Raw genomic sequence first — 26,138 nt, forward strand, 5'->3', positions numbered from 1 at the left:
AGTTGCTGCACAGCATGTGGGATCTTCCTGGACCAGGGCTTGAACCCGTGTGCCCTGCATTGGCAGGCAGATTCTTAACCATTGCTCAGGCTACACTGATATCCTTGTTGTTCCTTCTGCCTAGAATGCTCTTCCCCCAAATTTCCACAGCGCTCATTCCCTTACTTCCTTCAGGTTTCTTGCTTCAGGCCTTGAAGCTCAGGTTCTTGATGTCTCATGACAGAAAGAATTCAGTGAGAGACAAAGTGAGAGGTAAGAAGTGGATTTATTTAGAGAGAAACACACTCTACAGACAGAGTGTGGGCCATCTCAGAGGGTGAGAAAGGCCTGAATGAGTTTTTGAAAATGGAAACCCAAAGGAGCTTCAAACAGCAGGGGGACTAGAGGTCTGAAAGTGGGAACACCTGAGTTGTATTCTTGCCCTGTCCTTATCTAAGACAGCAGTAACAGTGGGCTGTTTTTCACCTGGCACTGACCATTCTTCCCAACCCGGCCCAGGGAGGCTGATCCTGCCAACTGCGTCACCCAGGCCCCCTTGCCGTTTGGCGTCTCACTGGTCTTGGCCTGGGGATGGAAGGTGGGAAACAGGTTGAGTGAATCCTCCCCATTCCAGCCCTTACTTCTGTCTCATCATCCTTTGTTTTTCTCTTAATCCTGCCCACAACTGTCTAAGTGGTCCCCTGTTAAGTTCTTGTCATTTGAACCATCTGGAGTGGCTTCTGCTTTCAGCCAGGCTTCTGATACAAATGATAACCAGCTTTAGCAAACTGGAAATGAATTTCAAGCAGTGGGATTAAATTCTGAAACTCTGGGATCACACCAGCTATGTCTGAATTCTTCCTATAAGAGCCTGCTAGGTGGGGAGAGAGGCAGGGAAGGTTAACTGGTCCTGACATGCCTGGGGCCCTTGCAGCCTGTTGCCCCATCTTACCAGAAGTGTAAGCTCAAGGACAGTTCAAGTGGTCTTGAAGCCACTGCTTCAGGGGCTTAAAAACAATTTTACCCACCAAAAGTATTAACGCACTTGGGCACTTGAGAATAAAAGAGCTTTACTTACGATTCAACCAAAAGTTTTAATTAAAAGTGGAGGTTTGCTTGCTTGTTTGTTTTTTAAATAGCCACATGACAAGAGGGTAAAGCAATCCCATAATGGGGTAGTGAGACCAGAGTCCAGGCTTCATTCTGCTGGCTGCACGACCTTGCAATAAGCTAGAAATAAGCTAGAAAGGTAAAATTGTGTGTGTGTGTGGGGGGGGGGGGGGTGGGATTGCAAGACTAGGGGAGGAGAGCAGGCCAGACCAGAGTGGGCAATGCCATCCTCAGTCTTTTGTATTTATATCTTATATATATATATATTACATCCAAGTACGAAAGTCATTTGTACCATTTCCCAGGAGACGCAGATGTTTCCAAGGGGGGATGGATGGATGGGGGAGGATGGGCGTCGGGCATGGAGTGGGTTGGGAGCCTCCTACAGAAGCTGCAGGAGCTTCAGCGATTGTAAGAGGGCCCCGGGCTCCGCCGACGCCAGATACTGGGAGCAGAGCCAGTCCTCCAGCTCCACCCCGCGCCGCCGGTCCACCGCCTTCTCCGCGAACTTCATCATCATCAGGGCCCGCTTCATGTCGATCCAGTTGTCGAGCGTGGCGCACAGCACCTCCTCCGAGGTGCCCGGCTGCTCCACCAGCTCCCGCCGGGGCCCCCACAGCAGGCACTGCAGCACGCGCTTGGCCTCGCCGATGCGGATACGCTTGATGGGGTCGGCCTCCAGCAGCAGGTGGGCGAGCCGCTGCAGGCCCGGCGAGTACAGGGAGAGAGCGGGCAGCGGGGGCAGGTCCTCCTGCCGGTAGTCCTGCTCCCGCAGCTGGGCCCGCACCTCGAACGGGTTGGGCTGATGCAGCAGCTCGTAGATGAGGATGCCTGTTTGGAACTCATCGAATTTGCGGTACTGGGAAGCAGACACGATCTCGGGAGCCAGGCGGGCCTGGCTCTTTTTCTGCTGCAGGTTGGTGGTGCCGCCTGGCTTCTGCTTGGCCTTCAGGAAGTTGCTGATGATGAGTCGGGGCAAGTGCTTCTCACGGGGTCCTCCCTGACAGGCGGGGGCAGCCGGAGGGGTGGGGGTGACGCTGGCTGGGAGGGTGGCAGAGGGGCAAGAGGAGGGGGTAGCAGCAGACGCCAGGGACATGGTGGTGGGAGGGGCGCAGGAGGTGGCAGAGGAGGCAGGAGGAGCGGGGGAGGAGCCGGGGCAGGCCTGGGGGGCACAATGCACCAGCAGCAGGTTCTCCAGGCACAGGTCCCGGTGGATGATCCCGTGCTCCTTCAGATGCTCCAGCCCGTTGCAGAGCTGCAGGAGCAGGAAGCACACACGCCGCTCGTACACCTCGGCCTCAGACTGATGGCTGGTGGCTGAGTCCCGCACAAAGTCTGAGGCAGTCTGGTGGGGTACCTCTCGAGTGATGACCACCACGCAGTCTTGCTCCTGGGCGGGGGGATGGGAAGGCAGGGCAGACAGAGGGTCCTTAGGTGCATCGGGAGAGGTGAGCATGCTGGAGGGCACCGAGGCAACAAAGTGGCCGCAGTCCTGCTGGATGTTGAAGTGCACGGGCACAGAAGGGTTGCAGTAGGAAGCTGCTTTGGGCTCAGGGGTTTTGCAGATCTGTGGGGGAAAGGGGAAGTGAGGTCAAAGAGCCAGAGCCATCATTCGGTTCAGCAACTGCTGCTGGGACATTTAGATATCCACATGCAGAACGGTGAACTTAAACCTCTACCGCACACTGTACACACAACTTAACTCAACATGGATCACAGAGACTTAGGTCAAAATGGAGAGACTTAGGCGTGAGAGCCAAAACATACACACTTTTGAAAAAAACACTGGACAGAATCTTTGAGACCTTAGATTGATCAAAGATTTCTCAGATACCACACCACAAGCATGGTCCATAAAAGAAAGAAATGGACAAACCTGACCTTATCGAAATTCAAAACTTGTGTGCTTCAAAAGATACTAAGAAAATGGCAAGACAAGTAATATAGAGTGGGAGGAATATTTGCAAAACACACATCTGATAAAATGGTTTCTATACAGACTTTACCAACAACTCTTGCAATGCAATAATAAGCTAAATTACCCAATCAAAAAGTGGGCAAAAGATATTAACAGGCATTTCACCAAAGGAATATGTAAATGGCCATAAACACATGAAAAGATGTTCAACATCATAAGCCATGTGGGAAATGCAAATTAAAACCACAAAGAGTGATCAGGTGATGCCTACCAGAACGGCTATAATAAAATGGCAATAACAAGTGTCTATGAAGATGTGGAGAAATGGGAACTTTCATATACTGTTGGTGGAATGTAAAGTGGTACCATCACTTTGGAATACAGTTTGGCAACTTCTTAAAAAAGTTAAACCTAAAATTATCATACAGCCCAGCAAGAGTGAGTTACCTTGGTAGGAAGACATCTCCTTTTGTCCAGTGTGGGCTGGACAAATTCTCAGGAAGCCAGATAAGAGCTTACCCAGGCAGTCAGCCTCACTCCCCAGTCCTCACACCTGAATCAGCAGCTACCTGACAGCAGATATGTTTGACCGCTGGGATGTTCCCTTCTTGGGAAATCTCAGGGGCAGGTGCAGGCCCTAAACCTCTAGGACTTGGTCAGATTCTCACAGGCTGCCCTAGTTTCTAGATCCAGGTATATATGCCATGCCTACTAGCTGGCACAACCTGCAAGGCTGATTTCAGTGAAGCCACTAAGTGGAAGCCATGAGCTTTTCCTCCAAAGCTGAGTCATAGCAGCTGAAAGAAAACAGAAAGCTCTCCAGAGAATAGGGAACCCAGAGGCCCAAAGGCACCCTCTTATCTGAAGGTCGGAATAAACAAGCACAGGATCTCAGGCTCCTCTGGGGAGTTCCCACACTGTGTCTTTCCTGACTCTTCTACTTCTTTTTGTACTAATGACAGTGACAGCCACCTAAGGATCCTGAGCAACAGGAACCCTCATCTGGTGGCCGCACAACTGGAGAGTCTTGAGCCAGACACAATGCCCCCATCAGGCCTCGATTTCCCTCTAATTACACTGAAAGGGATGATGGTAGATGGTCCGTGAGTGCCCCTCTCAAAAGGAGATCGTGCAACCCCAGCCGTGCTTTGCAGAAAGGTAAGGATTGGTGTGTAATCCTGAGAAGAAAGGCATCTCGCCTCTGTCTATAAAATATCATCCTGCAAACAAGCCCAAAATAACCCTTCGGGCTGCTGTGTGGCTGCACTCGAACGAGTACAGCAGTGTTTGTTTACGGAGCACCATGATGCTTACAGGTGACGTTTTTAGAAGTTCTATTGCAAACACCTTTTCAAAGAGGTTGATTTTTATTGCAGCTCTACAAACCTCAGCATGAAACCTGGCATAAAAGAGCTCAGCCTCTGAGAAAACTTTTAAAAAGATAATTGGAGAGTTGGGGTGGGGTGGGGGGACACATTGATTTAGTGATCTCTATTAGAGAAGTAAAAATAAAAGGGAAGTACATTTTGTCCCAGACAGTGTGTCCTATTACGTTAACAAAAGTGATTTTGGAATACATATCCAGAAGGTGTTGCTTCAGCCTTTCTTATCCGAGCCCCCCAGCTATATTCGGTTTTTAAATGGCAGTCTCCTGGAACACTATTACACTAAAGGAAATTTGGGAGGGGTCCTCAAAAAATAGTCTTGCGTATAAATACCAACCACTGTGTATGGACCTGTCTGCGGTGCCATCTACAGATACTGATGTCGCGGCATCCCCTCCAGTGAGGGCTTCTCGACTACACCATATACCCACCCAACTCTTGCACTATACCTACAAAGCGTTTTCCATGTAGTATCTCGTTAAATCTCACTGAACAACTCAATGAGGTAGATGCTACTACAGAGGAGGAAACTGAGACTTCAAGAGGTTAAATTATTCGCCCTAGATTATACAGCTAAGAAGTGTTCTGGAGGTGAAAAGTATGGGCTTTGGAGTGAAAAGGATCTTAGTTTAAATATGAACTCTGCAAACATTGGCAAGTTTCCCTTGTTTCTTGTTATCTGCAGTCATTACACTCTATTAAGTAGCCACAAACACTGAATGCATGACTGCTGAACCACTGCTCCTGGGGAAATACAATGTGAAGTTCTTCCAAGTCTCTGGTCACAAGATGTTCACCAACTGGCCAATGTATAACCTTGTCATATGTGTGTTTCTGTTTATAGACGCCTTATTCATAGTTGTTGTTGATGCTCTAACACTGACTCACAGCCACCAGCAGTGTAACTCACTCCTGAACGAAGCTGATCTAACACCCTCTCAAAGGTGCATCACAGCCTGCCAGACCTTAGGAACATGGGACAGGACTTCAGCCCTCAGCATGGCCATCTTAAAGAGCGAAATCACCAACGAAAACACAAAAATGTGAAGATGCACTAAATAGACACGAAAAGGATACTTGTTTACAGTCTGAGAGCTGAAACAAGAAGGTAGAGGGTCCCACGTAGCACCTCGGCTAGGCATTTGTGTGTTGGATAACTCAGACCCCCCAGCTCTGGGCACAGCCAGGAATGGTTTAAAGCACCCAAAGTATTTATTAATTGGGGGTTACAAATACATTTCAGCATCGAATTCACAAATACGGAATCCTCGAATGTTGAGAATTGACTGTATTTATCTCAAAGTGTTTCTCCTCTGTGTCTCAGGGGCAGTGGCCCTCCTCACAGAGCCACTGGGAGCATTAAGGACACAACACAGGTGTGGCTTTCAACGCAATACCTAGGACTTCCCTGGCGGTCCAGCAGTTAAGACTGCATTTCCACTGCAGGGGGTGAGGGTTCTATCCCTGGTCGGGAAACTAAGATCCTGGATGCCACACGGCTCAACCCAAAACAACAACAAAAACACAATGCCTAGCCCAGGCGAGCACCTGCCCGCAAAGGTTGCTATGGTGACTGCCCTCGTGGGTCTGGCTGTAGCCATGCCTGGTGGTGCCGGGTATTTCAGAGCTGGCTGGCAGGTGACTGTACAAACCCGGGGGACGCAGCTGCCTGGGCTTGGCCTGTATTTCCAAGGATCCCTTTTCTCCAGGGTACCAAAGGCCTGGGCCCAGCAGACACTGCCCTAGGGAGCTCCAGGAAGTTTGCTCAGAGATGTAAATGAAGGAGCAGAGTGAATGACAACTGGCCTGGATGCCTTTTGAAATCAATGAGCTGGTCCTCTGGCAAGACCTGCAGCTTCCTCACTGGCTCGAACAAAAGATGGGGTGCAATGTTAACCCTCAAGATCATTCTGCAGTGTCAAATTAGGGGTGAGGGTGGTGGGGGGAGGGGGGAGGGGAAGGCTTCTTTCCATCCCATCTCCCCACTGCCCTCCAAGTTCATTTTCAGGGGGTCTGTGCTTGAGTTTTGGCTCAAGACCTTCACACAAACCTTTGGTTCAGCTCAAATTTCAAATGTTTCACTGAGCAAGTCTCACTTTGGTGCCACGGCCTGATTTGTGGTTGAAAATCTGGCCTAAGTCATGTCTGTTAAATAAAAAAGGCCCAGCCAGCTTAACACAGGTCCCTAATTACCAGAGCTCTGGTGGACTGAGGCAAGAAACAGCTTTGAAAGCACATACAGCAAAGGCTTTTTTCCTCCTCCAGCCCCATATTCGTGGAGCAGGGCCACACACGCTGGCTTCACCTCCTGGAGGCTGCAGGGCGCCGAGCCCACAAACAGAGGGACCAGCGTGAGTCCCAGCAGGTGGGAGCCTGCAAGCGAAGCGCCTGCTTCCCAGGCGCGGATGAAATGGGCTCAGCCACAGCTGGGCGGTGCAGGAAGGAGCCCCACTCCCCACTTCTGGAGACTCAGCTCATTCAGATGACCGTATTCCATCCAGAACCAGCACTAATGAAGCGGAACAGCGGCACGTGTGGAAGGATGCTCCGCGCACCACGCCTCCCCTCCCCCCCCACGCCAGGCATATTTGTAAATTGATATGGCTGTTCCCCAGGCTCTGAATATTTGAAGCTCTTCTCCAGATTTCCTTTTCACACATTACAGAGATGGTCCCTGAGCTGCCAAGGCTCCAGCAAAATCAAACAGGAGACCCTTGGGGCTCTCCTCCTTAAGAGGACCAAGGTCTATTGCTGGTTTCCTTATGGTTTAGCTTTCAAGTGGAATGAACCATGCTGCCTTTAAACAGCCTCTGGAAATGCTGAATTTTCTGCACTGTTCTTTGTGGCTAATTCTACATGGTTACGGGAGGTCCTACAATCCAAGCTGCACATCACCTCATGGATACAAAAACCAAACCAAACCCCTTTGCCAGGAAGTTGTGATCCAGCAGCAGATCTTGCATCAGGTGGCCGCCCCCTGGGCCATATCACGTTCTACCCCATGGGCAAGAGGGATTAAGCCTGTCCCACCAGGCTCTTTCCTCCTCGAAATGGAGAAGTCAGCTGTCTCTTGACAGTGAAGGAGCCCCCAGGTCCAACCCCAGGAGATGGGGGCGAGTAACCGATGCCCTAGAACACCGGAAAGGTTCATGGTGGAAGCGGAGAGATTATTCACAGATCCCTTTCTCAGGTCCACTGGGTTGGCAGAAGCAAAGAACTTCCTAAAAGCACCTCCATCCCCTTGACTTTCAAGGAGCTCAAATTTACATTCCTTTCATTGGATGAATACAGACCCCTGGCTCTGTGGGCCACCAGTGATGACCAGGCCGACCACATTCAGCTCACTGGAGGGTCTACTCACTCTTCCTCTACTAGATACAGCACCCTCCTAATAGGAAGGGAAACACTTGGATTGTTTTCCTTTTAATTGTGGTTGGGGGAGTGACCAGGAAGGGTAGCTCAACAAGAAAGGAGCTGCTGAGTTTAGATATAAAGAGGCAATGAAATCCATCTACTCTTTTGGGGCCTTGATTTCTGACAATGAACTAGGATCCTAGTACCCACCTTCCTGCCTAGTTTTTTCACAGGAAGGCAGCGAGAAATTATACAGAGCCCCTTAAACAAATAAATCAGGGGTTCCCATCTATATTTTATGGTGGTATCACTAATTTTTTTAAGAGAAAAATCTCAAAGTGAAACTCACTGCAATTTTCCCTGGCTAGTAATCATAATATTAAAAAAAATCTTACTGGTAAGAAGGAAGCTACCCTGCCAAGGCCATTTCATATTAGTTCACTTTTTACACTTTTTCTAACTAGAAATAAAATAAAATAAAAGAATGTCTTGGGGCAGGTGATGGAAGAAAAGAGTTCAGCGTTCCCTCCTCACTCCTCGCAAAAGCCTGCATTTATAGAAGGACCGCAGACCACCAGGTACTCAAGGAACACCAAAAGAAGATGAGAAAAGGCCACATGGAAGGATCAGAGTCCACGACAGAGACCAGAGGGGCTGGATGAGTACAGACCACTCCACCAGCTTGCTCAGAGCTGCGCCCCAAGAGAGCAACAGGGTGTGCTGGCAAGAGCCCAATCCAGGGCCAATGATGAAAGAGCTGTGTTACCTTGGACTAGTCACTTAACTTCTCTGAACTTCATTTTTCTTAACTGACAGGATGGTAGCATAGGCTTTGAGACAAGACAAAGAAGAGCTAAAATGCATCTTAGCCCCTTGCTAGCTCTGAGCAGATTACTTCGTCATTTGAGCCTCAGATTCCCCACCCGTAAGACCTCCCTACCCTGTGAGGACCCTGTGTGTAGTTAACACACCCATCCAAGAGTCTAGCTGTATAGTGACTATTCTATCAATGCTATTACTCTTATCGTTCAAGATGATGCCTGGGTCTAAGTATCCTTTCAGCTCCCTTTTAAGAACAATATCTTAACTGTCTATCTCCCGTATTAAATTATAAGCTCCATAGGAATCATATGTTAACCTCTATATACTCAGATCTTTACAAAATACCTGGCTCATAACAGGCACTCAACAGAAACCCGTTGACTACGTGAATGAACTCTCTGTTACATTAAAAGGCAACTGTCTTAAATCCAACTCGATCATGTAGGTTGGTTCCTGAAAGCAGAGAGTGAACCTTCTATTCACTGTACAAATCGCATTACCCCACGTCCCAGGCCAGGCAAGAGAGTGAAATCACTGAACATTTCTAGGAAACTACCCTCCTCCAGGAGCCGGCCAAGGGGAAATGACTGCTCAAGCCACAGTACTGCCCCAGCCAGGACCTGCTGGCTGCACCGTGGAACCGCAGGAGGGAGCGGTACCTACTTTCACAGCGTAGGTGCTGCCGGGGTCCTCGGAGCAGGTGGCACAGTAATAAATGGCATCCCCCGAGTCACAGCAGGGCTTGTTACAGGTCAGCTTGAACAGGGACCAGTTATTCTCGCTGAAGTGCAGCTCCTTCTTCTGGCCGCCCATGAAGAGGTCCTCACACTTGGCCACGAGGCGGACCAGGGACTGGGCGTAGAGCCCTCCCAGCTTGGCGTAGGTGCCTTCCTTGCTGCTGATGCTGCTCAGGAGGCTGTGGAGCTGCAGCTGGCTGCTGCCCGCGGAGGCCTGGCTCCACACGCTCCGCTGGGAGGCCGAGGCCGAGGAGGCCCCTCTGCCCTGCAGGCTTTTGCTGCCCGCCAGCCCTGGCGCGGAGCCCAAGTGGCCATTGCCCTTGAATGTTTTCTCCAGAGGCTCGGAAGCAGAGAAGATGTGATGGTGGCGGCCACTGGGGCCTGAGGAGTAGCTGAAGTGGGCCTCCTCATGGACGCAGACGTTGGTTTCCGAGTGGCTGAGGCTCAGCTTGGGACTTGCTGTTCTTGGCTTGGGGGAGCCTTGGCCCCAGAAGAAGCCATCCGGAGAAGAGGCCGCCCGGCTTACAAGCTTCTTCAGGGGGAGGGGCGGGGGCTGCAGGGGGCCGCCAGGGGACACATCCTCAGTGGAGCCCGAAGGGAAGGGAACGGGGGCGAAGAGCTTCTTCCCACTGTTGGTGGGCGAGTGAGCCGGCTCAGACGAAGGACCTGAAAAAGAGAAACAGAAACCATCAGGCTAGAGGTCCATGCGCTCAGTTCCAGGGTCCTGCGGACTTTTCTTTTCTTTTTTCTCATCACAGCAGTTTAGTTTATTTTGTTTTTATCTATTTCTTGAAGGGACAACATATGTACAGTGAACACAATTCAAAATGGAAAACTGGTATACAATGCAGAGACTTCCTAGGTGGGGCAGTGGTTAAGAATCCGCCTGCCAATGCAGGGGACACGGGCTCAGGCCCTGCTCCAGGAAGATCCCACATGCCGCGCAGCAACTAAGCCCGTGTGCCACAATTATTGAGCTTGTGCTTTAGAGCCCGTGAGCCACAACTATTGAGCCCATGTGCCGCAACTAGTGAAGCCCATGCGCCTAGAGCCCGTGCTCCGCAACAAGGGAAGCCACTATAATGAGAAGCCTGCACACCGCAACGAAGAGTAGCCCCTGCTCGTCACAACTAGAGAAAGCCCGTGTGCAGCAACGAAGACCCAGTGCAGCCAATAAATAAATTTATTTAAAACAAAAAACAAAAAAACAACTGGTATACAATGCCAATGAAGTCTCCCTCCTACCTGTCCCTTAGCACCCAGTCCCTCTCATCAGAGGAAACCACGGCTGGCAATTTCCCACACATCCTTTGGAGATCTGCCAGACAACCCAAACACACACACACACACACACACACACACATTCACACGAAGGAGAGCAAACGGGGCCCACTGATTGCAACATTCCTTTTCTTCACTTGCCACTATGGCTTGGAGATATTCCACATTAGCTGATGTTCAGGTCTATCTAATTCTTTTTAACAGCTATCCCATACTATATCATATGCAAATATGATAATTTATTTAACCAGTCACCTCTGGATGGACACAGGTTGCTTCTAATATTTTGCAAACAATATTGCAACAGCAACAACAAACTTGAACATGTGGGGTTTGGCTGGATTTTTTTTTCAAAAAGTCAATCTATAGAGGGTACAATTTAGCTACAGCATAATTCCTCCTTTTTAGTGTGTAATTCTATGAGTTTTGACAAACCCTCTCATGGCCTGGGGGACAGGGCAGGCCCATAGACATTTTAGAAGGCAGAGGAACGTGATTTTATAAAAGAAAAAACAGATCTCCAGGGAAAGCGAGTGGTTCCCAGGCCCCACAGTCCCCACAGAAGTGCACGTGGATACTGATGTGGTTCTGGGAAAGTTCCATCACTGCCTCAGGTCTCCGCAGAGCAGGTCTTCTGTGAGCTTCAGAAACGTCACAGAAGGTGAGACGGCGGCCAGTCTAGACAGAGCAAAGATTGCACTTACTCTTTGTCTCAATGTATGAAATGGAGAGTTCACAATGAAACAAGAGTTCCGGGAAAAAATGTGTAAGAAAAGGTATCGACATTGGAGACAGGAAAGAGCCGACTGAAATAATACTCATTTCTTTCATTCTAAGAACTGACTCAAAGATGTACCCACTATTTTAATAACAGCTTTTAGGGGGATTAAAAAAACATTTACTATATCTATATATTGTAAAATGCATCCTATTATCCTAAAGGTTAACATGCGAAAGAAACAGAGGTCTCAGATTCAAGGAAATAGGCAGTTACGATGTGTTGCCCCTCATTCAGCTGACTGTGTGTGTCACTTAAGGGCAGGGCTTGTAGTGCCTCTCTGGACCCCTCCCCCACCTCAGAAGAGGACTAGGATGAAAGATGCACAGCAAACAGAGGCCGGAGGCAAGTGGAGGCAAAGGAAGCAATTGTTAGTTTTGTGTCACTTCACTCAGCGGCACATGGCCTTTGCAGGGCTGCTTCTGAATAGGTAATAGCGGTCTCTGCCTGAGTCCCTCTTTGCTTTCTGCAGCCAAAGGGGGACAGAAATGGGCTGGCACCAAGCCTTGCATATCAACACGGGGGCGTGGGGGGGGTCTCCTTACTTGGGATGCTCCACAGGCAGGAGGGAGCAAGGTGGATGACCAGGTCTTCAGGTGCTGATGTCCGTGCCCCAGTCCCACTGACCAGCATTAATGAGTGACAGCAGTACAAGCCCCAGTGCAAAGCCCCTAGGGGGACAGAGCTGGTATACACAGCTCCTTGAACACAGAAGCTGGGAACCAGGTTCGTGCAAAGAGATGCATGATCGACATGCAGAAGATAAGGGTTGGGGAGGGCGCGGAGTGTGATGAGGATCACGATCAGGGCTTTCATCAGCATCTCTGGCAACAGGGACAGGCTGCCTATGGTCAGGACTCCTGGTCCCCCGTCCAACTGGCCGGGGAAGTTTGTGACAAATCAGTTTCTTGGCTAGTCCCCTCTTTAAGCCTTATGCTTATTCCCAGTCCCTTATTTGGTTTGCCTTCCTTGCCTTCCCTGCACAGCTCTCCTTGACACCAACGTGTCCCTTCCTGCCTCTACTCTGATCTGAGGGCGCACAGGGGAATGAACTCTGATGTAAGCTGTCACTCTCACTCGGCCATTTCCTCATTTAAAAACTGGCCGGATTGCATCCCTGTGAAGGCTCTTTCCAGCACTAATAGTGTATAATTTCAGCGACTCTCTCCATTTTCAACAGCTCCTCATGTGCATTTTGTCTCAAAGCTGCCTCTGAAATAAAATACCTCTAGGCAGATGGTTATCTTTCTTCCACTGTTCCTCTATCTCTAGTTCCCACAAGCTGCCGCTGGAAAACTTTTCAATCTTTAAGGACAGCAGGAATCTTTAAAAAAAAAAAATTGGTAACACTTCTTATTCCCTAGATTACCAAAGAAAACCAAGCGGTTGTGCTTTAGTACAAAACAATAACGTGTGTGTTCAGGCAGCTGGAAGGAAGTGATTTTCTCCTTTGCCCTGTGTGTGTTCTCTTGCTTTCTTGTGGGAACTGTGAGTCAGTGGCTTTGATCAGATCTCCATCCCATAACCACTTGGCTCAGTCAGGCCAGGAGTGCTGGGTATTAGAAGGAGGTGTGGCTTCAAGGATTAACATGTGGGCTGGTTCATTTTTCTTTCTTTCTTAGATGTTAGGTGTTTGTCACCCAACAATCACTGCCTAAAGCACACAGTAATCAGAGGCTGGCACTGCACAGGAAGGCTCCAGCCATGCACTTCCCCAGCGGATGTGAAGGACTGCATTACTCAGACCTCACCTGGTGAAGTGAGGCTCACCTGAAATGTGCACTTTCCCTGGTATAACTGGCCATTACATACACACATTGTGATTTTTGCATCCGAAAAAAAATTGCCTAGTTTGGTAACAGGCACACCATCTTCTGACCATTCTCCAGATGTGGACCCACACTTGGTGAAAAGACCATAATTCATTCTGATTGCCCCCCAGTACCCCAGCACCATATAACATCTCAGCTGTTAATATTCTTAGGGCTACTCTGAAACAGATGTCCACATGTGGCCCTTCTTGATGAAACTGTGATTTCTCCACCACAAGACAACCAGTAGCTGTCTTCTATGGGATCAGAGGGCACCGCTCAAGGCCCACTCTGGTTCTGTCATTTTCTTGACTCTTGCATGGGGTACCTCCTCACCAGCACGGCCGTGGGCCCCGCAGAGGCTAGGTTCTTACTTTTTGTGGCAGCTACCACCCTCTGCAGTTAGAAGAACCAGAAAGAAGAGGGAACAAATATGCCTTGACACCTCAAATAGTCTCAAAATTCACAGGCAAACCACTGGTTCAGAAAAACGTGCCTAAAAAATCGTGAAAAACTTTGGCCAACAGCCCATATTCTCAGGACTCAGATCCAAGGGCACATGAGACAAAGTCAAATATATCTTGGTTTTATGCTGGTGTTAGATCACCCTGTTTCCAAATTCTGGCTTACAATTAAGGGTGTAAAAAGGGTGAGAATGGAAAATACTTTCCTGGGAAGTCTGCCTATATCATAGTTACATCATTGGTAGTTTTTTTTAAATGACTTTGCACACTAATTGGGCCAATGAGCTACAAATCCCATTTCCTAAGTGTTCCTTCCAATGTCCAATTCTGCATATCAAGCCCACAGGCAGTTATAGAGCAGAATACCTCTGCATCTCTTCAGTGTCTGTGCTTCAGTGAAGAGAAAGTGTTTCTAGGAGGAAACTACACACGGATGGGATCTTAAAACGGTGGAGAGGAAGGTATACTAGTTTGGCGCCATTATATTTAGAAAGCAGACAAGAGAAATCAGGATTTCAACGGTTGGGAAAAAGAGCCTAACTCCTATGCAGAAATGCAGGCCAAAAGTTCAAACCCAGCACTGTGAGGTTTTCTTATTATAGACAGTCCTCTCTTCTGGCTGGGTTTTAATAGGTACTTTCATTGTTCTCTACAGCCAAAATGAGAGCTGGGTTGCAGGAGGAAGTGGTCAGTCCAGTTTTGAACCGTATAAATGAGCCCATGTAGCTCCCTCGGCGCCCGGCTCTGCCTTCTGAAAGCAGCTGGGCCAGAACAAATGTGAGGACAGAGGGCAGGGTCCCAGCTAAGAGTCCCCCAGCTCCAAACATCAGCTTTGGTGTCTGACTGTTCTCCAACTTAAAGTAAAGGAATGCTTCAGCAGAGTTTTTGTGTATTGCCTATTTTTTTATTAGAAAATTATTTTTGTCGTCTTCTCGTGTATCTTACAGTTTAAGAAACACAGTGTATGCTACTCTCTCACTTCGTCCCAGCTTCTAGGGAGGGTGGGAAGAAGTTGCAGGAGGGATGAGATATGGGGATATATATATAAATACAGCTGATTCACTTTGTTGTACAGCAGAAACTGGCACAACAGTGTAAAGCAATTATACTCTAATAAAGAGCTTAAAAAAAGAAAAGAAAAGAAAGGAAAGGAAAGCAAACTGAATTTTCTTCTGTTCAAAACACTTAGTGTTCTGTGGATCATTTTTTAAAATGAGGATAAGAGGTTGTCTGACTGGAAATGGTTGTACAGATTTATATATTCATTCACTCAGTATTTCTTGAGCACCTACTAAATGCAAGGCAGAGGGAACAAAGCAGATGGAGAAAACCTCACCAACACCCTGTGGCTTCTTTCAGTCCCTTCATGTTCAAGGTGAGAAAACTAAAGTCACCTTGCAGGCACCTTGCCAGTGTCACACAGGAAGTGGCAGTCTTGCAGGTTTTGGCCCAAACCCCTCTCCCTACCCCCAGAAGATATGAAGGGTGGGGGCGGAGGGGATGTTCTAACCTCACAGAGAGCAATTTTTTCCTCCAAAGGAAAATTGTGCAAACTCTTGTTTGATTCCACAATCAGAATAGATGAAACTCTAAAAAAATTTTTTTTAAAGGAAGGCAGCATAGCATTCCTTCAAGAGGAACCCTCGCTTTTTCAAGAAGGTAAACGTGGTCTGAAAATGGAAGCATGTTGTTAGCATTTTATAACTGAATGGAAAATGTGAGAAGTCTCTCCGGACCACTTAATCTTTCCAGGAAACAGTGATCAAGATGGGTAGGCAACTAACATGCAAAAAAGGAGAAGCGCTGTCTCAGCTTGGAAAACAGGCTTGTGGAAAATATTCCATGTCTACAGCCCATGTGTTGTTCCAGAATCATGATACTTCTCCTGTTAAAACACAATCATTAAGGGTTTTCTTCCAAATTAACAGTAAAATTAAAAGTTAGTTCAAGGCACTTTCACATGCTGTTGATAGAAGCATAAACTGACATTTTTAGAAGTTAATTTGGTAACATCTATTTAAAAATGCATATACATTTTGACATATTGATTCCACTTCTAAGAATTTATCTTACAGATATGCTCACCAAATTATCTTTGTGTATGTCACAGGATCTTACTGTAGACTCATAATACAAGTAACCTAAAGGTGCATTGACAAGAGAAGAGTTTAATTCATAAAGGAAAAAATATGCAGCATGAAAAAAAATGAGGTAGACCTAGAGGTTCTGATTTGAAGGACTTTAAGACACAGTAAGTACAAAAATGTGTAGAACTGAAGTTTATGATAGTTAAAATATGGGTAAGAATTTCTGGGATGATATAGAAAGAAATGTTCCAAGTGGGGGTGGGAGCTGGGAGTCTGAAGACTCTGACTTTTCACTTTATATCTTTCTCCATTGTTTGGATTTTATCACAGACACGTATTGACTTTATTGAAGTAATAATATATTTTTAAAAACTTTAAAGGGAATAGCTCAAACTAAAACAAAGCTTCGCTTTAGTGATATTGTGAGGTCTCAGTCTACAGACAATCTTAAAAATGAGTATCTTTTCCTTTAGGATAACTTCTCCATCCTTTAGTAATAGATCTCTCAGAATAGAACCCGTGACTCTGTCTCAACACCAGTGAAATATATTAGACTGAATCCACCAATTTAGGATCAAGTGCTCAAACAAGCCTCTTTGTCAGAAAACACACTATTTTTTGGCTGGAGAGTTGTAGATGCCTTTTTTAGGACCATCTTTTTTTTTTTTTTTGGTCCATGCTGTGCGGCTTGTGGGATCTCAGTTCCCTGACCAGGGATTGAACCTGGGCTATGGCAGTGAAAGCCCAGAATCCCAACCACTAGGCCACGAGGGAACTCCTAGGACCACCTTTTTAAAAATACTATTTCCTCTTATAGAGTCTCAGGTAACAGCCTGAGTGGGTGAGCAAGGCTCAGTGAGGATCAGGCTGTCACTCATTCTGACTGACGTCTGATCTTTGTGGACTTACGTCTCCCCTTGACAGGTGCTCCCACCCCTCCCCACCCCCTCCCGGCTGACTTTTCCCCCAGCACTTACTGCCATCGGACACACTGGCTACTCTAGCCCCTCATCTTCCTCACTGCTCATCTCTCGCCACTAGAATGTGAGCTCCGTGAAAGAAGGGACAGGGCATTTTTGTCACTGCTGGACCTTCAACATCTAAAACTGTACCCAGCCCACAGTTGGCAGTCAACAAATATCTATCAAACCAATGACTGAATGAATGTCTACATTTTAAAAATCTTCTTGGCATTATTATTGAGAAATACAAACTGACGACGGTCAAGATATTTAATTAACTTTCTGTGTTTCTGGTTTGCCAGTTACAAAAATCAGAACACAAACACTGCCTCGGTGCCTGTCTTCCTGGGAGTTTATAACTATATTCCCTACTGTGTAGTTATTTAGACCTCTCATCTGTCCCTTCGGCCCATACTTTCAGTTCAACACAGTACTCATCTCCTGTGGGAGAGGGGAACCCCGCATCCGTGATGTTTGTTTACCTGTGGAGCTGAACTGCAATGTTATCCTAAATCAAAACGGAAAGTGATCTTAGTGCAAATATGAGGTTTGCATATTTAAAAGTAACCATTTAAAAGCGCAAGAGTCTTCTGGGGACCATTCCTGCTGAGCAACCCCCCTCCTCCATCCATCCTCTGCAGGTGACCTTGCCCTTGGCAACGTTCACGGATCTATCCCAACACAGGCAGTGTGTCCCTCCCCGGTCAAGCATAAACCCGACAACTGCTTCCATGGATTTTTCCTTTCACCGAGCTGACCCACCGTTCAATGGAACTGCCCACATGGACAAATGGGATGACAGATGTCCTTGGAGGAGTATGGAATGCCATACAAGCACAAAGAGATGATGTTAACATTGATACAAACATATTTTGTCAACCTAAAGTACAGACAAACTCATTTTTAAAATGCAGCAAACTTATAACTTTCAATTATGTTTATTTTCTCATAAGATTTAAAACTTTTTTTGGGGGGAGGGGGCACAAAACCTGAATAGTAGAAAACTAACTTTCACCATTAACCCTGAAGAGCTTCCAAAAAGTTTACGCAAACTACTACTATGCTATGCCCTGGAATGGCCTTGTCCTCAGCTCACGCAGGGCCCCCCCCACCACAGAGGCAAGAGGTCCACGAAATGCACTGTTTCCATTAGTGAATTCTTACCGACAAAACAAATGTACAGTCAAATGGTCTCTTTTAACTTAACATATAATATTAAAGAGCTGGACACTACATTCTTGAACTAATTCTACCTCTCCTATTTGGGTTCCCTCTCTCAGCTTCAGCACTAGATGCCAAATAGTAACAAAAGGCACGATGGGTAAATATTTCAGCTACGAGGTAGACGTGAATAAGGATCCATGGGAAGGAAAGCTAACTGTTCAATAACAGATTAAAGCCAGCTGCCTTGGCTAATGAAGAGTGGCTGAATGAAGGGCTTCTTACATTTCATGACCGGCGGTTCTGGATATTCTCCAGATTAATGTTTAAGAGACATTAAAAAAGGAAAAAAATGCCTGTGGTCTCTTGCCAGTTTCAAAGCATGGTTCTGGGTACAGAGCCATACACAGGAGCAGCAGATAGAAAGTGTTTGCTCTGAGGAGCCAGGGTCTGGTAGGAAGGTACACACCTTTTTGTTGATCTAGGAACCTAAATTTGGAAGTGCACTTTCATTGAATAACTGGATCGTGATAAAGAGCTAACCCTGAAAATATATTCTTTTATAAAAATTGAGGGACTTCTGTGGTGGCGCAGTGGTTAAGAATCCGCCTGCCAATGCAGGGGACATGGGTTCGAGCCCTGGTCCGGGAAGATCCCACATACCACAGAGCAACTAAACCCATGCGCCACAACTCCTGAGCCCACGTGCTGCAACTACTGAAGCCCGCATGCCTAGAGCCTGCACTCTGCAACAAGAGAAGCCACCGCACTTAGAAGCCCGCGTACCGCAACGAAGAGTAGCCCCTGCTCGTCACAACTAGAGAAAGCCCACGTGCAACAACAAAGACCCAACACAGCTAAAATAAATAAATAAATAAATACATACATACTAAAAAAAAAAAAAATTGAAGTACAGTTGATTTACAATGTTATCTCAGTGTTGCCATCGTACTCATAACCCCCCAAATGGCTCCCCACTTCCAAACTCCACAAACTGGTTTTGAGAGCGTTGTACAATCCAGTCCCCAGCCTCCCACCACCTCATGTCCCACTGCCCCTCATCTGCTTCCACTGAAGCGTATCAGGCTGGGCTTACCCTTTTCCCATGTGCACTGCTAACCCTGTGCCTTTTCTCCTCTTGAATTGTCTCCTTAACCTGCAAAGTCCCCTCCTCCTCCCACTACTGCCTCAGTTTTAACCACTCTGGAGACAGGAGCTGAAGTTCCACCTCCTCAAAAAGCCTTCCCTGGGACTTCCCTGGCGGTCCAGTTGTTAAGGCTCCGAGCTTCCACCGCAGGAGGTGCAGGTTTGAGCCCTGGTCGGGACGAAGTTCCCACATGCCTCGGGTACAGCCGCCCCGCCCCCCGCCCAAAAGCCTTCTCCGAACCTTCCATCAGTGCTCACTGATTCCTCTCTCTCTGGAAGCTTTCATAAGAACTCTTGTTCTGAGCAGCCCAATTTCCTAGCACAGCCCATCCACCCACGTCAGGTATTTTAATCTTACCTTCCTGGCTAGACCATAAGAGCCCCAAGAGCAAACCTCATGATCTGTTGGTGCTGAGAAGCCAAGTGCTGGGGCAGTTAAGTCGAGTTCTCGCCAACACCAGCTGGCCGATGGCGCATGGAAGACCCTCCCTCAGAACTGCCCACAACCCCGAGAGAGCAGGTCAGGGCTGACCAGCACAGGGTCTATTGGTTCACGTGCCCAGCCAGCCCTTGATGGATGAATGTGCCTTGTAGAACTTCTGCATGATGGAATGGGAAAAGGAAAACGATAGAAGCCCAGGAAGATCTGCAGAGAAAGAAAATCCTCTTTTGCCACATCCCACTCAAAAGGCTAAGATATTTCCTGTTTTTAAGTCAGAGCTATCGGAAGTTTCCCATCAGAACCACAGGCTGACATAACATACGCTTTTGTCTTAGCAGCACTAATCTTTTAGACAGAAAAATCTTGGTGACAGTAAATTCACAATGGAACCTCTACTCCAAAAATGCCTACTGAGGAGAAACACTTCCTTAGGACTGTGAAAGAGTCACGCTAGCACATATCCAAAGCTAACATGCTAGGGCAAGTCGATGAGAAACGCGGGAGAGGACACACGCACACAAATGTTAAAGGGTGAAGGTTTTAGCCTCCATGCTTTAATTCAACACACATTCATGTAAACACCTGCTATGTGTCCAAGTAAGTGTGTGCATATGTGTGCGAGTATGTGTGTGTGCCCGTGAAAGAATGCGAGAGAGGATGGGGGAGGGGGAACTTGTGGCAGGCACGCACCTAGTCCCCTGTGAACTAATCCTGAGGACAGAAATGGAACACAGACCTATACACAGATGGCTCACTACCCCACCCAAGGAATCGGGAGTCTTTCCATTTGCTTCCGACTTCGGCCTCCTCCCACCTTGGTGCCAGGTGGATGCACTGTGTGTAATCGGAGACGGAGATAAGGGATGAGGCACCTTGTCATAAATTCAACAGGGAATAAATGTCGACTGCTCCTTGGTAGAGTCTACCTCGTGGGGAAGGTGGGACCAAGACAGTAGGTCTAGCTCAGCCCTTCCGAATCTAGGCAATTAACCCAGGCCTGGCCTGCCAGACTCAGAAGAATCTAGGCCTCTCCAACAGGGTCCAGTCTGTTACCTCCGTCGCTGCAGGTCCTGGAGTCGGAGGCCAGGCTGTCCGTGGAGCCCGTGGTGAAGCTGACGTGGACGCCTCTGAAGGACGGGCTGAGGCTCTCGGCGGAGCCCTGGCTCACTTTCTCCAAATCAGAGCTGCTCTTGTTCATTTTTAAAAGGTGCCTGGAAAATGTAGAAACAAATGATAAAAGTAATTAATCTGGCTTCTATTCAAAAACTAGCCAATGAATTATGAAGCTACTATGGTCTGGAAGGCTAATCAGTGCCAGCAAGTTTTGAAAAAATGATTCGGGGAAGAGAGGACAGGGGCTCTCCTGAAACCTTATGCACATGAATGGCAGGCAATTTCTCAAGTGTGGTTAAGAAGTAAGACTATTAAATTTAGAAAAGCACCAAAATCATGATTTGGGAGGAACTGCCTTCATATTCTGGCCCGGTCTGCCAAAACCTTTATGTCATCTACTGTATCCTGTGTAACATCTCTACAAAGAAAAACTGAACATCATCATACAAGCCAATGTATAGAGATATACAGAGATAAGGTAGGTGCCGCAAGATCACAGGACAAGGGAATGCAAATTCAGACCAAAAACAAGGGATTTCTTTTGTGCCTGGTACTCTCTTGACATAGCTTCAAAGGGTCCAGCTTATTCCTTGGAATTAAGGAAAATGTTATTTCAATTTTAACCAGACATCTAGTGCAATACTTAGATGGAACCATGTTAACATAACCCTTAATCCAGAACTATGGAACGAATCTTCCCTGAGGCTTCCTATGAAATCTTTGGTTGTGTCTCTAAAACAGCATGACCGAGCCATCAGGGACAGGAATACCAAGTTCAGAAAAAGGAACTTGCCCGGGAGAAAACAGTTTCATTATTAAGTAGAAGGTTTAGCTTATTGATTTCTCTTTCCCTCTTTCCAAGGACTACATGAATATTCACTCTGACCTGACATTTTCCCCATGCAGTGGGACAGACCAGAATCAATCCAGCCCTTTCCCTGTTGGTGGTAACCCAGATTTGTCTGAACTGATATTTCCTGATGACATTCCTGCTCCCACTACGGCAGATCTATATCTCAATATCTGCTGTAGGAAATACACAATACAGTATTGACTTGGTATCAGAACTGCCTTATTTGATGCATATGACCTTACAGCCAAGAATGTATCAATCGTTCTTTGTGTTCAACATTACCCAGTCCTATACTGGTCCTCACCGGCACTGGAATCCCTTGTTTGTTAACAGAAAATTTTAGAGAAAGTTTGCTTCCGTGAAATGTGCTTTCTAGAAATATGTCTCTCTCCCCACCTCCAACCCTTAGAACCACATTAAAAAAAAAAAACATTTTAAAGCTATTACACATAAGTGTGACAGTGATGGCAGTGTTACAACAAATAGTGTTCTTTGTATTTCAATGTCACTGTAGGGACCTTAGGGATATGACATCTTTAGGAAGTGCTATGGCAGTAGACTGTCTTTATTTTACTCTTTGGCAAAATATAATCATAGAAAGTTTCATAAAATATTTTCATCTGTATCAGATCCATCAATAACAGCTTTCGCAGATGAAGCCAAGATAGGAAGTTGTGAATAATGACAAGTCCTCAGTCTAGGAGAAAAGCCAGATCTACAGTGAACCAACTACGCTGCCCTCTTCAAGGTGGCGTCTGGAGCCTCTGGGTCTTCAGGCTCAGAAAGTTGCCAAGAAATTCCAGCACCATAGCTGCTGAGCTGGTGTGGAGAAACACTAGATGAAATGTATATAAATAGATAAAACTAAGAAACACATAAATGTGTGTATGTGTGAGACTATACAGACACACACATGCATGCACACACACAATTATGTACAACAGTGAAGCATTAAAAGAAAGAAAAATGCTCAGGTGCCAGATGCAAAGGGAACAATGATTTTCAAATGACTAGTAGAGAATGAATGGCCCAGTCAATTTCATGAGTCAAGGCAGTTTACCGACTAGCAGTTTATTTTAACAAGAACAGACCAGAAAAAAATATGAAAATATAGAGTAAGTGAAACTTTGTTTTGTGAAACATTTCTTTCAGAGGTGTGTGTGTGTGTGTGAGTGAGAGATCACAATATTAAATACAGTTCTTTACAATATATTTTAAAAACCTGGTTTAAAAAGGTTAAAAATCATTGTTCTAGAATAGGGATAAACAACCTCTTCCTTAAAGGCCAGATGGTAAATATTTTAGGCTCACAGATCATATAGTCTCTGTTGCAAGTATCGACTCTGCTATTGGAGCAGGAAAGCAGCCATTGCCTATGTGTAAACAAATGGCTATGTTTTCTAGTAAAACTTTATTCACAAACACAGATGGCTGGCCTGTGGGTGGTAGATTACAGACTCCTGATCTAGAACATCCTTGTTCAATAGAAATATAATGCAAGTCATATATATATATATACATGTGTGTATATATATAAATATACACACAAAATTAAAAACATTTTAGTAGCCAAATTATAGATGAAATTGATTTTAATAATGTATTTTATTTCACAAAATACATAAAAATATTGTAATTTCAGTATGCAATGAATATAGAATTATTAATGAGGTATTTTATATATTTTTTCATTCTAAGCCTTCAAAATCTGCTACGTATTTTATATTTACAGCACATTGCAATTTACACTAACCACATCATTTTAACTAGTGGCTACCGCACCGTGCGCTACAGATCTAGAAAAACTCATATATGGATAAGACTGTTCAGTGTTACTGACAGCAAAAACAAAATCAGTCCAATGTCCTTCAACGAAAGCATGAATACACTGTGGTATAACCTTACAATGGAATACTACATAGTATTCAAAAAATAAACTTCATTTTAATGTACCAGTATGAAAATGATTCTTAAAATGCTGAATATTTAAAGTAGCTTGCAAAAGGCTCAAGTGTGATATCATTTACATATACTTTTAAAACATAATGATGCTATATATTTTTTATATTACATATATGTGGTAAAATGGAAATAACACTCATCAACTTCAAGACAGTGATGACTCTGGGTAGCAAGCAGAAATTGAAATGGAAATTGAATAGGGAGAGATCTTTCACTGTACCTGTAATATTTTACTTTAAAATATCCAAAACAGATACCAAATGTTAATATTTGAAAAAATCTTAGGGGGACACATGAAGGTGAGTTAAATTATTCTTTGAACTTCATTGTGTGCTTGAAATAACTGATAAGCTGAAAATGAACACAGAAATGTTCATTTCTAAAAAGAAGGAAAGAAAATCACTAGGGCTTGTATGAGTTCAGGGATGGCCACTCCTGTTGACCTGTTGCTGAGCCTCTGAAAGGCAAGGAACACAGAGATGACACAGGGAGATGTCCATCAGTCCCATGGGACAGATAGGCTCTATGGGGATTGGTTCCACCAGAGAATAGCCTCATGGATGGCGAAAGTTATTTCTCAGTCCTAACAACTTGTCTGAGACTGTGGGGGTTAATTTTTCTGCATCTAGTCACTATGACAAGTCAAGCTTTGAAGCCCCACCAAATGAATGCAAACAAAATCAGACTGTTCCTGTGGCTGCAGGATAAATTCTGTGTGTGTGTGTGTGTGTGTGTGTAGGGAAGTGGGAAGCCTCCAAATGTAGACTTTGGTAAATCTTAGTAGCCAAGCCACAAGTGGAATTTTCATGTTTTCACGGCTTCTGGGGATATTACTACTGTTTCTCTACCAAAAAAGCTCAAGAAGCCCAGGCTCCCAACCAGTAACTAAAACCCAATAGGCAGTTGGGATGCTCAGATGTAAAGAAGGAAGAAAGGGGTGACCCTTTCTCTTAAATCTTTCATATGAACTGCATCAAGTATCTTCGACCTTGAAAACCTGCATGATCTGCTCTCTTAAAGAATCGCCACTTTAATTATCCAATGAATAAAAACACACCAGATTTGAAAATGAAAGGGGAAGCTGACCATCAAAGCAGAGACTGACAACGTTGTTTTTGGGTCTCCAATCTGTGTGTGCAATAGATTTCTTCAGAATCCCTGCAAGAGGCTTACTATTCCAAAGGTGACTTTTCTGAGCCCTAATGGATTGTCCTGTCAGATCCAAATGCACTCAGCAACGTATAACAAGGCTATACTTATTCTTTTTTAAAGGCACTTTTTCCTCATTAATGATAGTGTGATCTGCCTTTCATAAAACTATTGCAAACCATCTGTAAGATGAACTCTGAAGTCATGTTATTTAAGGAAGTGGTTTCATGGGGCCAAAACCACACACTCTAGTCTTTCCTCTCTTATCAGCTGCAGTGAGAGCTTGGCCCACACAGATGTCTTTGCTCTGCACTGTGATAAATGACTTGTTCTTGCTCAGACTTCCTTCCCTGCCTCCCACCGCTGATTAGACACAGTCACAGGAGAGCAGCGTGAAACACACAGCCAGTGGCACAGCGTCCTCAGAGATCTGAGCCCTGCAGCTGCTGCCCAGTGTTTGCAGAATGGCTTTTCCCCCAATTGTCCTTAGAGAAAGAAGCCTTGCCAGAGTTTTCTCCATACTGTATTGGTAAAAAGCTGCAAATAATAATAATAATCCAGCCGGAAGAGCCATCTGCCAGACTTCCTCATTCGTAGGAAAAAGCCGAGTCTAAAAATACCCCCCGGGTTTTCAGAATGTCCGAAGTCCTTAACCGACACCAGACCCCAGTGTGGGGCAGAGACTGTATCTCAAACTTCACACGGCTGCTAGAATCCTCATAAGGCAGCACAACTTACAGTGTGACCAAGGCAAATTTTCATTCTCACCGCCCTGACTTTGGCTTAGTTCACAACCATTTGGTTGAGAACTTCTTGCCTCTGGAGTAGAAGATATGAAAAGTCACATAATGCCAGAGTGCAGTTTTAGACTAGCTCTCAGACCCTGGTACACAATCACACCACCCAGTCTTTGGATTGGTCAACTTCACTGATACGTTTAGTCTTTTGGAGAAACCCTTGCAGGTAGCTCTGAAAGCATGAACATGTTAGAAAACTCTATATACCCTGTTTAAATTACCAGGAAGTGAAAACAGACTAGTTTAGACGCTAATATATCAAGTCATGTCTAAATCAAAGAGCAAGAGCCTCTTACCATCCCGGACTTCAGCCTGCGGTGCCGTGCGGATGATCATGGGGACGGGCTGGGCCAGTGACTGCGGGGGACAGGAGCTGGGCTCGGGGACGGGCTGGGCCAGTGACTGCGGGGTCCCGTGGAGCAGCCCTGAGGATGAAGGGCCAGCTTCAGAGGCGGCGAGAGTGCCCTGTCAGCCTGCTGTGAATTCACCAGCTCAGAGAGCTCTCCGTTTCCCCTCAGTTCCTCTCTGACTTTTCTATAAAATGCACTTCCTGCAAAAGCACAGGAAAATAGGGACGGCTCTGCCTCTGTGACCTGCAGTTTTCAATCTCCAATCGTCCTGTTGGCTGCATCATGAGAAGCAATTCAAATACCCTCTCAAATACACTCAGTTTCACCCCATTCATTCTCTACCGTTTAGCCACATCCTAAAGTCAATATTATTTAACGATCTGAGCTGAAATACCGGGTTTGCTTGGTGAATAAGAGCACCCCATTTTCATTTCTCTTATACCTGTATGACCTGCAGTGCATCCCCCCACCCTGTCT

General features: G+C 46.1%; 1 protein-coding gene across 1 annotated transcript in view; it reads right to left on the minus strand.

The window, feature by feature from the left end:
* Nucleotides 1-255: 255 nt before the first annotated feature.
* PRAG1 (PEAK1 related, kinase-activating pseudokinase 1) overlaps nt 256-26,138 on the minus strand; it is a 46,944-nt gene continuing 21,061 nt past the window's right edge. Inside the window, exons 4-6 of the mRNA XM_057697887.1 lie at nt 20,491-20,648; nt 9,232-9,971; nt 256-2,656 (exon numbers count right to left, since the gene is read on the minus strand). Of these exons, the coding sequence (XP_057553870.1) occupies nt 1,472-2,656; nt 9,232-9,971; nt 20,491-20,648 (2,083 nt within the window). The 3' untranslated portion in view covers nt 256-1,471. The remainder of the gene's footprint in view (nt 2,657-9,231; nt 9,972-20,490; nt 20,649-26,138) is intronic.

Source organism: Hippopotamus amphibius, chromosome 10 (genome assembly GCF_030028045.1).
Source record: "Hippopotamus amphibius kiboko isolate mHipAmp2 chromosome 10, mHipAmp2.hap2, whole genome shotgun sequence".
Classification (NCBI taxonomy): domain Eukaryota; kingdom Metazoa; phylum Chordata; class Mammalia; order Artiodactyla; family Hippopotamidae; genus Hippopotamus; species Hippopotamus amphibius.